The sequence below is a fragment of the Erinaceus europaeus genome, chromosome 1, assembly GCF_950295315.1.
Source record: "Erinaceus europaeus chromosome 1, mEriEur2.1, whole genome shotgun sequence".
In the NCBI taxonomy this organism is placed as follows: domain Eukaryota; kingdom Metazoa; phylum Chordata; class Mammalia; order Eulipotyphla; family Erinaceidae; genus Erinaceus; species Erinaceus europaeus.
In genome coordinates this window covers 59,155,399-59,170,311 of record NC_080162.1, presented here as the reverse complement: position 1 = coordinate 59,170,311, position 14,913 = coordinate 59,155,399, and the positions used below count along the sequence as shown (strand labels likewise).

The window sequence follows — 14,913 nt, the reverse complement described above, 5'->3', positions numbered from 1 at the left end:
CACGTTTGCATAAACAACCCAACACAAGCGAACCAAAAACAATTTTATTGGGGGAGACAGAGAGGAAGAGAAAAAGTGAGATGCTTGCAGCACTGTTTCACCATTCCTGAAGCTTTCCTCCCTGCAAGTGGGACAGGGAACTTGAACCCTGATCCTTGTGCATGGTAAATTGTATACTCAACCAGGTATGCCACTACCTATGCCCCCCCCCCAAATTTTTTTAAAAGAATTTCAACTCAAAAATGGTTGTCTTGGGTATTTTAATTATATGCAAACATACGAAAACTCATGACTACATCAAATGCATTGCACTAGCAGCAGAGTCAAAGCAGATTTTTCAGCAGAAAACTTGTGAGTTCATTGGGACCAAGCCTCAAGTTCCTTACCAGAGTTCTTGATACACACTAATCCTAAAGTTATACAGGAAAAGGCAATTCAAATTTGAAATAAAAGTAAATAAAATAACTCAATCTTTTGCTTGTTTTCCTTGTTTTTGCTTTGACTTCAAATTTGAATGACATCCAGAGAAAGCACACAGCAAAGGCAACTTTTACATTATAAATATGTGTATACTCCTCAATAGGTACACACATTCTTATTTAAAATTAGGGGAAGAGTAGGATGATCATTTAGAAGGCAATTTTTTTTTTCAATTAAGATAATTGATGAGACATTTAATTTTATTTATGCAGATTAAGGGCCATATGTGTGTGAGATTTCACCACTCCCAGACTACTTTTTTATTCAGATAGAGATAGTGATGGGGGAGAGGAGAAAAGAGAGGGAGAGGGAGAGGAGAGAGGGAGAGGGAGAGGGAGAGGGAGAGGGAGAGGGAGAGGGAGAGGGAGAGGGAGAGGGAGAGGGAGAGGGAGAGGGAGAGGGAGAGGGAGGAACTATAGAATAGTAGCATTCTTCAGTGCCACGGGATCTCCCATATGGTTCCAGGGTTTGAACTTGAACTTCACTCATAGCAACGTATATACCATGCTGGTAGGTAAGCTACCTCTCTGGTCCTTTGAGACATTTTAAATAAAGGAAATTTATAGTCCAAACTGCTATGATGACAGACAATTCCCACACCCCAACAGCTTCACATTCCCCAAAGCATCAAACATTGAAAATAACAATAATCCAAGAATACTTCTCAATGCTATAGCTCCTTCACATACATTATTACTTTTCAATTGGCCAGGACAAACACGTACAAAACATCATTTCCAAAAGAAAGATCTGCGACCTATGAAGTTTATGTACAGGGAGTCAGCGAGCAGGGGAGAATTTCTATTTAGAAACAGCTACAAGTAAACGAATGTCTATATGACCTCCCTGTAAAAGCAAGGATTCTCTAGACTGAAAAATAATTCTCTGCTTTCAACTGATCCACTTGAGACAAACATTCTTGACCCAAGTGAGAGTGGAGACCCAGCGGCAGCCACCTCCAAATCCCAGCCTTATAGTATAACAAATCTTTGAAACAAAAGTCAGAAACCAGGGACATATGTTTTGGGGTATTTTTGCTTTTATCTTTCTTTTTGGTGTTTCCTGTGATTTTTCACTCGCAGAAAAAGTCAATATCCTGGAGGAAAAAAAAATTGAGCTGAAAAAGTAGAACCAGAAAACATGTGTATGCTTTTACATTACTTAAAACTATTGGTAACCAATGGGAAATGTAGATTTAAAATAGAGAGTGAACCCCAAAGTATGGCATAATTATTATTTTAAATCAAAAACAACTCACCAGGTAGGTTATTTTTAATATATTTTATTTATTTATTCCCTTTTGCTGCTCTTGTTGTTTTATTGTTGTAATTATTGTTGATATTGATGTCGTCATTGTTGGATAGGACAGAGAAAAATGGAGAGAGGAGGGGAAGACAGAGAGGGGGAGAGAAAGATAGACAACCTGCAGACCTGCTTCACCACCTGTGAAGCAACTCCCCTGCAGGTGGGGAGCCAGAGGCTCCAACCTGGATCCTTACTCTGGTCCTTGCAGTTCGTGCCACGTGCGCTTAACCTGAAGCACTACCGCCCGACTCCCACCATATAGGTTCTTATACATTTAATCAATGGTTATCTGATGCATTCAGCCCAGTACTAAGAAGCAACGAAGATGTTCTGTTTGTGCAGATTGGGCAAGGTTTTGAAGTTGTTAAACAAAATAATGTCTAGGAAAATAGCTTCAAAACCACCATATTGCAAAGTAGTTAAAAGGGAGTTTAAGCTTTTGTCCTGGATTTGTAAGACCCCAGGAACCTAGAAAGAGCTTAGTATTTCCACACATAAGTAGGGTATCTATCGATAACAAGGCTTTCAAATATTTTTTCCAAAATATTTTGACATTATTGAATACCACTTCTAATTTTTTTCCTTTGCCCAAATCCTTAGTAAATGACTGCAAGCATCAGTACAAGTCAATTAATATTGTCTTAATCCCTTTCTTCATGACACTGACTCTTTTGCATTTAGAAAAGGATGTCAGTAAAGAAAGTGTATGCATCACACAGATAATAGGTATAAATGCTCTACCAAGTCTCTCAGAGAAGTCACCATTGAAAGTGAATCACTTTGCCTGACACTTCTAAATTGCTTGACACATTTTCAACAGCAGCTTACATTATTCCAAGAGTCCCTCCCTAGCCATCTCTGAGAAGCTTACCGTGGTGGGAAGTTCCTTGGTGGCTTCCTGGTATACATGTTGCTCCTCAACCAAGTTCCTGGGGAAATAACCCACAGTTCCCATCTCATCCTCATGGAGGTCACCATAAACCTGAGCGCCAAAAATGGTGATAAAGTGCAGTAGGTAAAGCATTCTCTTAAGTAGGAGTTCCTGGGTCCAATCCCCAATATCATATGTGCTTGAATGATGCTCTAGTTCCTCTCTCTTTCTCAAAAATAAATAAATAGCCTTTATATAAAAAAAACAAAGACATAAACTCACTCTAACTTAATAATAAAAAAAAAAAAGAATCCAAGGAAAGCTTATATGAGTCCCTCTCAAGGAACCTTTAGGCAACTTCTTCTCAGTTAGTGAGAACTATTGTCAGTGCCTTACTTTTCATTCTGGATTCCTGGGCTCTGAGCCAATATGTAAGTCAGCTTAGAGCAATTAAGTTAAGCCACAGATACTATGTATTTATTTATTTATTTATTTATTTATTGGTGTGGTCCAGCTAGAGTGTCTCATTACTTTAACATTCCTTTATTTTATGCAATCTGTGAGCAGGTTGAAGTCTTTTTGGAGCCCATAAATTTTATATGCCTGAAAATTGAAAGGAAAAAATAAACAGGCACTTTTTATTTAGAGAGCACATATCTTTCAGTTTTGTAAAGTTCATATGGCCAGACATTTGAATGAAGTTAAGATTCAGTTCTTTATTACTTGTGAATAGTCAATCTCGGGAGTTACAGAGTAGAGTAGTAAATCAATCCTGCTCCATCACTCCCCAGGGCTACCCTTGTGTGTTTTAACTGCAGAAAATAGATCTTCTGGAATTAAATGGGGTGCTAAAGTTTCCTTTAAAATAGTGAAACTTAGACTGACTGCCAACACACATGCTTTTTCATTGGAAAATCCTCTCAAACATTTTTGAGTGGGATTCAAACTCTTCAGGATGTTCAAGCCCCTATGTATTTGACTTATTTTTCTTGCCAAAATATCACATAAACCTACAATTGGTCTGTATGGTCTTGTTTTTTAATTCAATAAAAGCAAATGTATATTTATATCTGTATTCACAATCTCTACATTGTTCTTAACAGCTAGGTTAAAACATTAAAATGCATTAAAGGTAGGTATTCGAGGGAAAATTCAGAGCAACATTTGTAAAGATATACGCATATTTTCAGTAATTTCATCTTACACTGCCAGCCCAAAATTCTCCAGTTCCATTTTCTTTTACCAGCTTTGAGTAAACATAGATCTGCTGCCCCTTTTTAATATTAATGAATCTACAGTCGGGAGCACTGTAATCTTCTTGAGCTCTGGCCAGAGAAATAGTGTCTGGAAGAGAAAGAACATTAAAATGACTATTTTGGGCCTCATTGACTTTATAACAGTAAAGAGGTGAGATATTAGAAAACTAGGAAATCAGAGTGACTAATACCTCGAGTTCACTATTTATCTTCACTTACAGAAGAGTAACATATCCAAAGTATTATAGTTATATCCAACCTTAGCAAAATGAATTTTCCATAATAAGACCCAGGAGAAGCAATGCTAATCATATACACATTAGAAAAGAATCACTTCAACACAATCAGATTTGTAGCTATGTTTTCAATTATACAGTAGAAAGGTAACAAAAGGCATAAAAATATCCTTACACACACACTCGTCATCTGCACAGAGTTTCTTGGAAGCAAGTCTGCCCATAAATATTCCATGCACAGCACCTACGATCATAAGTCCTGGGAGCAAAAGTAACAATAGTTTTGCCATCTTCTTTTTCTGCTGTTATTGCAGTTCCTCTTTGATTGAAAGTGGAGACAGGTTCTGGTGATTCCTGCCTTTTATGCAAAATCCAGGCATTTGGTTAAAGCCCTGGACCAATGGGAGGGTATCTACTGGTGATCCTTCTGCTTTTGTAACAGCTACTGGGCTGCCAGAGCTATTTAACATCTGGTTTTCCAAAATTCACTATCTTTTTTTATACATCGTTTATATCCCAGATGATCCAGGATCATTGAGAACATTTTAGTGATGGATTACTGCATCAATAGGGCATTATTTAAAGAGCTGTGAGAAATTTTAAATCATTCTTTTAGTTCAAGTTTTATATTTTGTGAGCAAAGGTATGCTAATTGCAGAAATCTGTTGAAAATTTTTTAGTACAAATAATTTTTATTTTAGCAAATTCAATTAATAAACATTTATTTTTAAAATTCTTTTATTATCTTTATTTATTTATTGGATAGAGACAACCAGAGAGAGAAGAGGGTGACAGAAAGGGAGAGAGACACACTGCTTCACTACTTGCAAAGCTTTCTCTCTGCAGGTGAGGCCTGATGGCTGGAGCCCTTGTACATGGTAACACGTGTGCCACCATCCGACCTCATAAACATTTCTTTATATATTAGATAAATAATGCTAAAAGTTAGATAAATAATATGTATTAGATAAATGCTGAAGTGTATGAATCATCCCTGATAGGATTTTTAGAATCTAATCTGTCATACAGCAGATATGCATTATTATTTTTATTTTGATAACAGAATTATTGCTGGGGCATTCATCATGGTGCCTGCATGTTGAATCCAATGCTCCTGTCAGCCATTTCCCCCTTTCTTTAATTTGATAGGACAGAGAGATATTGAGAGGGGAGAAGATACAGAGGAATCAATCACCTTTAGCACTGCTTGCTTCCTTCCTGCAGGCAGGGACCAACTGGGGGCTTGAACCTGGATCCTTAAGCATGGTAGTGTGCCCTCAACCAGCCCCTAGTCATATAACACTGGTTATAGTCACATACAGACTCTAATGAAGAAAGGGTTCGATGGATTTAGAAAAATGAAACTATCTATTTTCCAGCTCCTCCCTTTGAAACTTTTGCAATTCAGTTTTATGCATCATGGATCACACTGAAGGAAATAGTTTTGTGTAACCCACCTCCAACCCTGCTTCTGGGTATCTTTTCTGAGGAAAGAGTAACCAAAAGTTGAAGCATTAGTACCTGATTGCATTTAGTCAACAAATACACTTTTTTAAAATATTTATTCCCTTTTGTTGTCCTTGTTTTATTGTTGTAGTTATCATTGTTGTTGTCATCATTGTTGGATAGGACAGAGAGAAATGGAGACAGGAGGGAAAGACAGAGAGGAGGAAGCGACTCCCCTGCAGGTGGGGAGCAAACCTGGGGCTCCAACCAGGATCCTTACGCTGGTCCTTGTGCTTTGTGCCACCTGCGATTAACCCGCTGCGCTACCACCTGACTCCCGGAACAAATATATTTTGAGAATTTATATTCTGGGTTACTGTTCTAACAGTGACTGAAAAAGGGATCTTAGACCAGGAATGGAGGGAGGGAGGAAGGAAGGAAGAAAAAAATTAAAAGGGGAGAGGAAGGCCTCTGAGAGCCGTGGGTGGATACATTATGTAGGCACCAAGCCCCAGTGATTTCTTTGGGCAATCAAAATAAATAAGTCTTTAAAAATAAGAAATGTCAAGTCTTTTGAACACATGCTAGGCAGGTCTGAGATATCCTAACATTGAAGAGGACAGAGATAGGACAGATACTGGGGGCAATTTTCTAAAATTTTGTTTGCAAATAGGAATTTAATCTTGTGATAATTTAGCAAATAGTTGTCTGGTAGCTGTGCTCAGGATACTGCTGCACTAGGAATCCAGAAGACTGTCAATCCTGAACTTGCTTAAAATCTTTCTCTAGCTTGTCAGATGTAATCTTTAAATTTAAGACTTTTAATTATCTTAGTTCCTAAATTCATTGCTTGTCTAAAGTTCCTTAAATGGAGGCTGTGGTTCTTATAAAGTATGAAAATGGGAGTAGGCAGCGGTCAGGTGGTAGCACAGCGGGTTAAGCGCAGGTGGGGCAAAGCACAAGGACCAGAGTAAGGATCCTGGTTCAAACCCCGGCTCCCCACCTGCAGGGGAGTCACTTCACAGGCAGTGAAGAAGGTCTACAGGTGTCTCTTTCTCTCTCTCTCTGTCTTCCCCTCCTCTCTCCATTTCTCTCTGTCCTATCCAACAAGGAACATCAACAACAACAACAATAACCACAACAAGGCTACAACATGGGCAACAAGAGAAAATAATGGCTTCCAGGAGCAGAGGATTCATGGTGCAGGCACTGAGCTCATCAGATTTCCACTTTTGACTCTCTTGAGCTTACTGCCTGGGATTCTTTTCCTCCAGATATGGTTCTGGTCTCTGATCAAGATATCTCCACGGACAGACCAGTTTATCAAAGGCACATTCTGTACTACAATCCAAATCCATTCATCCAACGATCATGGTGCACTGCTCTAATTCATGCAGCACTATCTGTCATGTCTTATTCAGTGGCTTGTGTTCCTGATTCTATAATTAAAAGACTATGATTGGGGGTGGATGACACACTTTATTTTACTCATTGCACTATCATTAACAGCCAGAAAAATATTTGCTATTCATCCAAGATGGGCATTCATTGAGACAAAATTCCCAGTCTTTTGGTGGTGAGAATGGTCCTTATGTACACTCCTATTAATCTGTAGTCATATAAATCACTATTTAATGAGAGGGGAAAAATTGAATGTCTCAAACTTTTTAAAGCACAGACTGAATCTTTTTTAATACATAGGCTGAGTCTTTGATATGTTGACTCTCTTAAAAGCTTAGATCAAGGGAATTGGGCGGTAGCACAGTGGGTTAACCGCATGTGGCACAAAGTTAAGGACCAACATAAGGATCCCGGTTCGAACACCCCCCCCCCCCCCCCCCCGCTCCCCACCTGCAGGGGAGTTGCTTCACAGGTGGTGAAGTAGGTCTGCAGGTGTCTTTCTCTCCCCGTTTTTCCCTCCTCTCTCCATTTCTCTCTGTCCTATCCAGCAACAATGACATTAATAACAACAATAATTACAAGGGCAACAAAAGGGAATATTAAAAAAAAAAGCTTAGACTAGGGAAAACAGAAGCAACCGGTGGCACAGCTATATACAAATAATGTCAAAGGACATAAATTATGGTTACCAGGTTAGCATCGCAGGAGAGAGACCAGGAACTCGTGGAGGAGTGGGAATGCAATGTCTTTATTGATCAGACAATGCTTTTATCTATTAGAACCAGAAGCGATAAGTCGGAAAAGGAAACGGCTAGGGAAAGGGGTGGAGAAAAGAAAAGAGCAGGCTAAGGTAGAAACTCCCTTAGCAACTGTTGCGAAGGTTTTAACCAGTGGAATTAATACCCTGGAGGCAGGGTGGGTCTCCAGGTAGAAAGTGGATCAAAGGTGGGGATCATTCAGGAAAAACAATGACTATATATATAGGCCATAGTATCAGCAATGGAGCATGGGGTGGGGCTGGCTTAAGGCCCGGCAATGGTATGTTGTGTATAACACAGAAAATCCTAACAAAGGGATATTTCAAAGTTTACCCAATTGCCAAATAATGTGATTATAGCAATAACTATCTATTGTCTTCCTAAACCCTTCTTCTTCTTCTAGCATTTGCCCTTCTTCCGTAGCCAGTCAACAGCGTCAGGTTGAGCCTGATGTAAAGTTTCGAGACCTCCTTTGAATCTGGAGAGGTGACAGTCGTTGACTATGTGGGTCATAGTCTGTCTGTAGCCGCAGGGGCAGTTCGGGTCATCTCTGGCTCCCAAGTGATGGAACATAGCGGCGCACCGGCCATGGCCTGTTCCCTGTTCGATAGCGATTGAGGAGGGCCCAATCATAACGTGCTAAGACAGCAGGAACCTCCTGCTTCCTCTATATATCCTGTATTTCCTAGTCCTAGAACCTCTAGGGTGGGTTTCACTTTCCTGCATGCTTCTCTCAATTCATACCAAATGATATTGGATCTGCTAATTCCAACCTAATCAATGCAATGAGTACCACCTCAGCATGCTTCACTTTAGACTGTGCCCAGAAACGTCAGGCATGGAATGTCAACCCTTCACCCTCATTACTCAGGTGACACCTTTCCTTTCATAGGATTCTAATTCCATTCCAGGTGGTTCACTTCCTAACAAAGTCCCAAAACCTAGATATAGACCAGGTCCCGTAAGATATTTATTTTTAAAATTTTTTATTTATAAAAAGGAAACACTGACTAAACCATAGGATAAGAGGGGTACAACTCCACACAATTCCCACCACCAGAACTCCGTATCCCATCCCCTCCCCTAACTTTCCTATTCTTTAACCCTCTTTGAGTATGGATCCAAGGTCACTGTGGGATGCAGAAGGTTGAAGGTTTGGCTTCTGTAATTGCTTCCCTGCTGAACTTGGGTATTGACAAGTCGATCCATACTCCCAGTCAAGTTGAATCCCTCTTATCCTCTGGTTTAGTCAATGTTTCCTTTTTATAAAAAAAAAAAAGAAAAGAAAAGAAAAAAGAAAGAAAAAAAAAGAAAGAAATCTCTCATGTGCCTTTTAGGTGGCTCCTCTGGTCAAGTGCATATTACCATGTATGAGGACCCAAGTCCCAGGTCTCTACTTGCAGAAAGAAAGCTTCATGAGCTGTGAAGCAGAGTTGCAAGTGCCTATCCTGTCTATCCTCTCATCCTCTATTTAAAAAAAAGTAATACTTGCCAGAAATGGTGAAATAGTGTAGGAACTAAGTCCCAGAAATAACCTTGGTGGCAAACAAGCAAGGAAAAGAAAGTTTCTTGGATCTGACCCCAGGTCTGTTTAGTTTGAATCTATAGTTTAACAGGCTATATAAATGATCCATATGAATACTGTAATTTAAATACTGCTTGAGGACAAATCAAATACAGTATAAATACTTAGTATTTCACATTCATTATATCTCTGCTGGATAATTTGAATAAACAAAATGCTTGCTTTATACCCAAACATTAAAATACCTCTAACCTTAGGCTTACAATGAAGATGTGAGCCCTCCCACTACAGTTTCTATCTGTCAATATACTGTCTCTGCACAACACAGTGTGAACTAATCTAGTTATTATAACCCATTTCACTATATGTAGAAATATATTTTTTTAGCGTTTAAACATATCAATGACTAAGATTCACCCTCAAAAGACTGATTTGACTTGAAATAAATAGGTACAAGTATTTAGTAAAATGTTTCTCCACCAACAGCTACTCAAAAAAAAAAAAATCAAGAAAAGCATGAGCATACATTTGCATAAGCACTTCATGATGGGAGAATGGGTCAATAAAACATCACTTATACAATACAAACAAAAGTTTATTATACAAAATTAAGTTCTTAATACTTTACAGCTCACTAAGGCTTAAGAAAAACTAGGTGACTTTTTAAATCCACAAAATTTTCATTATTTACCCCTCCCCCCAACTTCTATCCCTAATTAATTGGCCTAATGAAATGTTACCAAAACAAACACTATAAGTAAGTCCTTCACAGGTAACTCTCCAAGATGTTATTTCTTGGCATAAGTAATCTTCATGGCATGGGATGGAGTGATCTTAAATCCTTGTAATGCATCCCTAGCAGCTCCAGCCTGTCCATCATTTTCAAATTCAACAAAAGCAATGTCATGTCTTCCAGGTACCAAACGTACTTCCTTAAAACCAGGAAACCTATGAAGGAGAAAAACAATTTACGTATACACAAATACATGTAAACATACAAATGATATCAAATACATAAATGTCTATTTTGTGTCCAAATTTATTAGCCAACTTCCAGGAAAAAAACAAATCTTACAGAAAACACTAAGAGAGTTTAAAAAAAAAAAAAAAGGAAATATTATCAAAATTATGAAAGGAATGCAGGAATAATTTTATTCCTAATCTTATTTTTGTCATCCAATTTGACTTTCGTTTTTTACTCAAGAAGAATTAATGATTTGGGAGTCGGGCGGTAGCGCAGTGGGTTAAGTGCACGTGGCACGAAGCGCAAGGACCAGTGAAAGGATCCTGGTTCGAGCCCCCGGCTCCCCACCTGTAGGGGAGTCACTTCACAAACGGTGAGGCAGGTCTGCAGGTGTCTGTCTTTCTCTCCCCCTTCTGTCTTCCCCTCCTCTTTCCATTTCTCTCTGTCCTATCTAAGAACAACAACAACAATACCTACAACAATGATGAAAAACAATAAGGAAAATAAATAATAAAAAAAGAATTAATGATTTAAACATTAGCTTTTAATTTGCAGACAAGAGATTCAATTCATGATTAATACCAGACCAAATAAATGAACCTGTAAGAAAGTTGTGATACACAAATGGATTGAACTCAAGGATGTGTATTTGTCCTCTCACACACTCAGAACATATTTGTTGATTAAAAAAACTCACTGATTGAACAGCATGGATAACATCATCTCATTAGTCTCTTCTGGTAAGTTATTAAGAAATAAAATGTAGTTTGGAGGGTAATCAGGGACCTATTAAAATAAAAAAAGATAAAGGTAGCTTTGAATTAAAGACAGCTATGTACAAAAAGCATTTAAGACTATTTGTCTCATGAAAATCTAAAATTTCACATTCCAGTTTATTAAGGCTTAAGAAATCTAACTACATCAAACACTAAAGTGGAAAAATAATTCCACCAGACAAGTATAAGCCCAATAGCTAACTGCCCAATACTAACTGAATAAAACACATATTCAAGTCAGTTCTTAACACAAAAATGAAAGCCAAACCTTATTAACTCTTAAAAATACATGACTAAGAGTTTTAAAAACAATCTCTAAGTCTTAAGCAGCTGGAATTAGTCATAGGCAATATCACCCTTTCTCGCCTAGTTCCTTGAACAGCAAGCAACACAGGTATCTTCAATTCTTCTACATTATTTATTACTTCCCAGCATTTAAGGAAACATGGAACTAGAAAGATTACCACTTAGAATCACTATCTGGTGACATTAAATATGCTTTTGCAAGTAAATGAGATATAAATAGCATCTAGCTATATAAGTTGAGTTGAAATAAGTACTGTTACTGACTTGGTACTCAATATCCTCACCCTAAGATTTTGGGACAGACATTAAGGGGAAAGACATAAATTCCTTATAGGTTTCCTATAAGTACTTTGGTACCTGGGAGGCCTAGTTTAGAGAGAAAAGGTAAAGTGAAAAAGCAATTGGTGGGAGTCAGGCCGTAGCGCAGCGGGTTAAGCACACTTGGTGCAAAGCGCTAAGGACCTGCATAGGATCTTGGTTGGAGCCCCCGGCTCCCCACTTGCAGGGGAGTTGCTTCCATCTCCATTTCTCTCTGTCCTATCCAACAACAATAACTACAATGATAAAAAAAAAAAATAACAAAGGCAACAAAAGGAAATAAATTAGAAAAAAATTATATATATATATATATATATATATATATATATATATATAAAACAATGGTTGAGAACTGATGAATTAAGTGATTGCAATTATGAACTCAACTGCAGCTGGTCAAAGAACTCAAAGGGAAATAGGTTTTATTTACATATAGTTTAATGCAAATACACCAAAGGGTAAAAGTCTCATTGATGAGAGGAATTCTCCAGATTTAAGATTTGACCAGATTCAAGTTATTCAAGGAAGCAATCATGAAACTACCAGTATGTAAGGTTTTTCCTTCTGCAGTTTTACCAAGGAAATTTAGTAAGAAGTTCCTAAGACAGCTCTATAAAGAGACTTAGTGTTTATTTGAACAGAAGGAAGCTTAGTGTTTATTTGAACAGAACAAAGGGAACTAAGAAAACACATCCAAAGGGAGTCGGGCTGTAGCGCAGCGGGTTAAGCGCAGGTGGCGCAAAGCACAAGGACCGGCATAAGGATCCCGGTTCGAACCCCGGCTCCCCACCTGCAGGGGAGTCGCTTCACAGGCAGTGAAGCAGGTCTGCAGGTGTCTATCTTTCTCTCCTCCTCTCTGTCTTCCCCTCCTCTCTCCATTTCTCTCTGTCCTATCCAACAATGACAACAACAATAATAACTACAACAATAAAACAACAAGGGCAACAAAAGGGAATAAATAAATTAAATAAATATTTAAAAAAAAAAAAAAGAAAACACATCCAAAGAGTGTAATTCTACTAGGAAGGAGTTTATTGCTTCAGCTAACTAGAATGAAACTGTCAGCACCTGGACAGCTTCCCCAAGTTATGTTTCTTGACTAAATACTGCAGGAAAAAGAACAATTTTATTCTAAGCACATACAGAGTTTAAAGCCTGTCACTTCGATTTCATTACTGGTTCATTATGGAAAGTAAGGGAATAAAATGTTTTGTTTTTTCCTCTTAAAGAAAGTTAAGATGCTGCGAGGAGAAGGGTCTTTACATGAAAGAGTTATAATTTTCAGGTTTCTTTTTGTAGGCTGTGTGATTTAATTTTATTTTCAAATAAGCACAATATGAAAAAAAAATTACCTGAGGATTTGGTGTTGAACTGCCTTGAGTACTGACTGAATTTAGAGTTCCCTAAGCAAAAGAAATAGAAAAACAGTTAAGATTTCCAATCTCTCTTAAGAAAAAGCAGGTATTCATGTTTACAATTACTGAAGCAAAGCATTAACTTAAACGGATTTTTTGTTCCACTTAATTTTACTCTAAGGATTTATATCTCAGCTCTGATGCAAACTCATGTATTTAACTCATCAAATATTTTTGCAAAGTTCAGCCCTTAACTTTGGTAACTATCATATGTTCACCTCTAAGCTTTAAAAAATTTACAGAAATATTAAGAATAAAACAAAGCAGGGGTCTTTTTTTGCTTTTTTCTTAAACTAATACCAGCATTATACTTAACAAAACTAATATCTAACCATTCTCAATCTAGAATTAACTACTTTTGGGATGACAACGTCATTTTTATTTGGATTATGCTTTAAATTAGACTTTGGATTCCTGGACTGTTCAAAGCAAGCGGTTTTCAGTGGAGGACTCACACCTGATATTCATGTCAAGGCAGGAGAGCTAGCATAATGGTTATGCAAACAGATTCCCAAGCTTGAGGCACCAAGGTGCCAGGTCTAAGCCCCCTACCACCACAAGCCAGAGCTGAGCAGTGCTCTGGTAAAAGAAAAAAAGTCATGATGTAAAATGTAAAAATTTGATTTATTTCAATGTAAAAATGTATCATGACTTTTCCAACAACCCAATATTTACAGCACAACCTGAGAAGCCAACTGATATTAACAATTTAATGACTAAGAACTAAGAATCATTCAATCAGATAAAAATGTTTATGTACACTGATATACATAGGGGTTCCCATTTTAATTTCCTGGTTAAACAGAAACACTAAAATGTTAGAACTCAGTCTAAAATCTACATCAAAATATGACTCAAAGATAAACCTTCAAGTAAAAGGCAGGCATTCCTACGTAATTTTTAACATTAAACATCGGCTTTTATCTACCTTACCTGACCAGGCTTCTTGTTTGCAATAGTTGCAGTCTGTTCCACAGTCTTGGCTTTTTTCTTTTCTTTTTTCTTTTCTTTGTCAGCAAAAGTGCCACGCATTTTGGATATTATGTCAGAATCTGTTTTTGCATACTGGATTCGCTGACATAAGTATTTGAAAACAGGTTACTCTCCATTATGCTGGAGGTTGTTTACACTGGTCATTAATATTTCAAACTTCATTATTCAAATACAATAAAAGCTAATTTTAAAGCCATCCCTAAGGAAATCTGTTGAGCATACTGACTGCCAAATTGACAATAAATTGTGGTTTATGATTAGTTAGATTTAACTATTCGAAGGAAAAGAAGTTTTCCATATGGGAAAAAGCCTGCACCATAGCATTTTCCATGTAATAAAACAACAGAGAAGACTGCACTGGCAGGTTATACATCATTCAGCAGAGAGACTCAAAAAAAAGGGTAAAGCTGTGTTTATTAGTTATGGAACATTGTCATAAGGATGTTAATTCCAACGTGCAAACACCTAAGACCAAAAATGAACGTTTGCTTTGAATCTACTGTTTTAAAAGAAATGAGAAGCAATGGCATTACTGTTTATTTAAAATGCACTGAAACAAAAGAATAGTAACATTACTAATACAACCAGGCCACTTAAGTTATTCTAACTGTGCTGTAGTCAGCAGGATCATTATGCACCTGGGAGACAGCAAGAATGCACTGAAAAGCACCAACCTAGGAGAGTGTCTAATTTACTTTAATGTGCACTCCAATTACCTGGAGAACTTGTAAAAAGTGCAGATTCTATTGTACTACAGTAGGCTGGATGAGGTCTGAGACTGCATTTCTAACAAGTACAAAGGGGAGAACAGGTTGTCAACTTTAAGTAGTTTGCCCCTAGGCTAAAGCATCATCTCAAAGATA

The 14,913-nt window shown here is 37.7% G+C and overlaps 2 protein-coding genes across 5 annotated transcripts in view; both read right to left on the bottom strand.

Annotated features, from left to right (window-relative positions):
• Positions 1–878: 878 nt before the first annotated feature.
• Positions 879–5,838, bottom strand: OTOR (otoraplin). 2 transcript variants are annotated; one of them, XM_007525743.2, is made up of 4 exons: positions 4,324–5,838; positions 3,861–4,000; positions 2,657–2,767; positions 879–1,576 (listed from the first exon to the last, which is right to left on the bottom strand). In XM_007525743.2, exons 1-4 carry the CDS (start codon positions 4,436–4,438, stop codon positions 1,553–1,555), a joined length of 390 nt encoding a protein of 129 aa, XP_007525805.1. In that variant the 5' UTR covers positions 4,439–5,838; the 3' UTR covers positions 879–1,552. The 2 variants fall into 2 exon arrangements, with proteins under 2 accessions (XP_007525805.1, XP_060042414.1); XM_060186431.1 differs by lacking the exon at positions 879–1,576 and having other exon boundaries at positions 2,357–2,767.
• Positions 5,839–9,852: 4,014 nt separating this feature from the next.
• SNRPB2 (small nuclear ribonucleoprotein polypeptide B2) overlaps positions 9,853–14,913 on the bottom strand; it is a 178,331-nt gene continuing 173,270 nt past the window's right edge. For all 3 annotated transcript variants that reach the window (XM_060186426.1, XM_007525753.2, XM_060186423.1), the window contains exons 4-7: positions 13,991–14,131; positions 12,995–13,045; positions 10,940–11,028; positions 9,853–10,226 (exon numbers count right to left, since the gene is read on the bottom strand). In XM_060186426.1, coding sequence (XP_060042409.1) covers positions 10,067–10,226; positions 10,940–11,028; positions 12,995–13,045; positions 13,991–14,131 — 441 coding nt within the window. In that variant the 3' untranslated portion in view covers positions 9,853–10,066. The remainder of the gene's footprint in view (positions 10,227–10,939; positions 11,029–12,994; positions 13,046–13,990; positions 14,132–14,913) is intronic.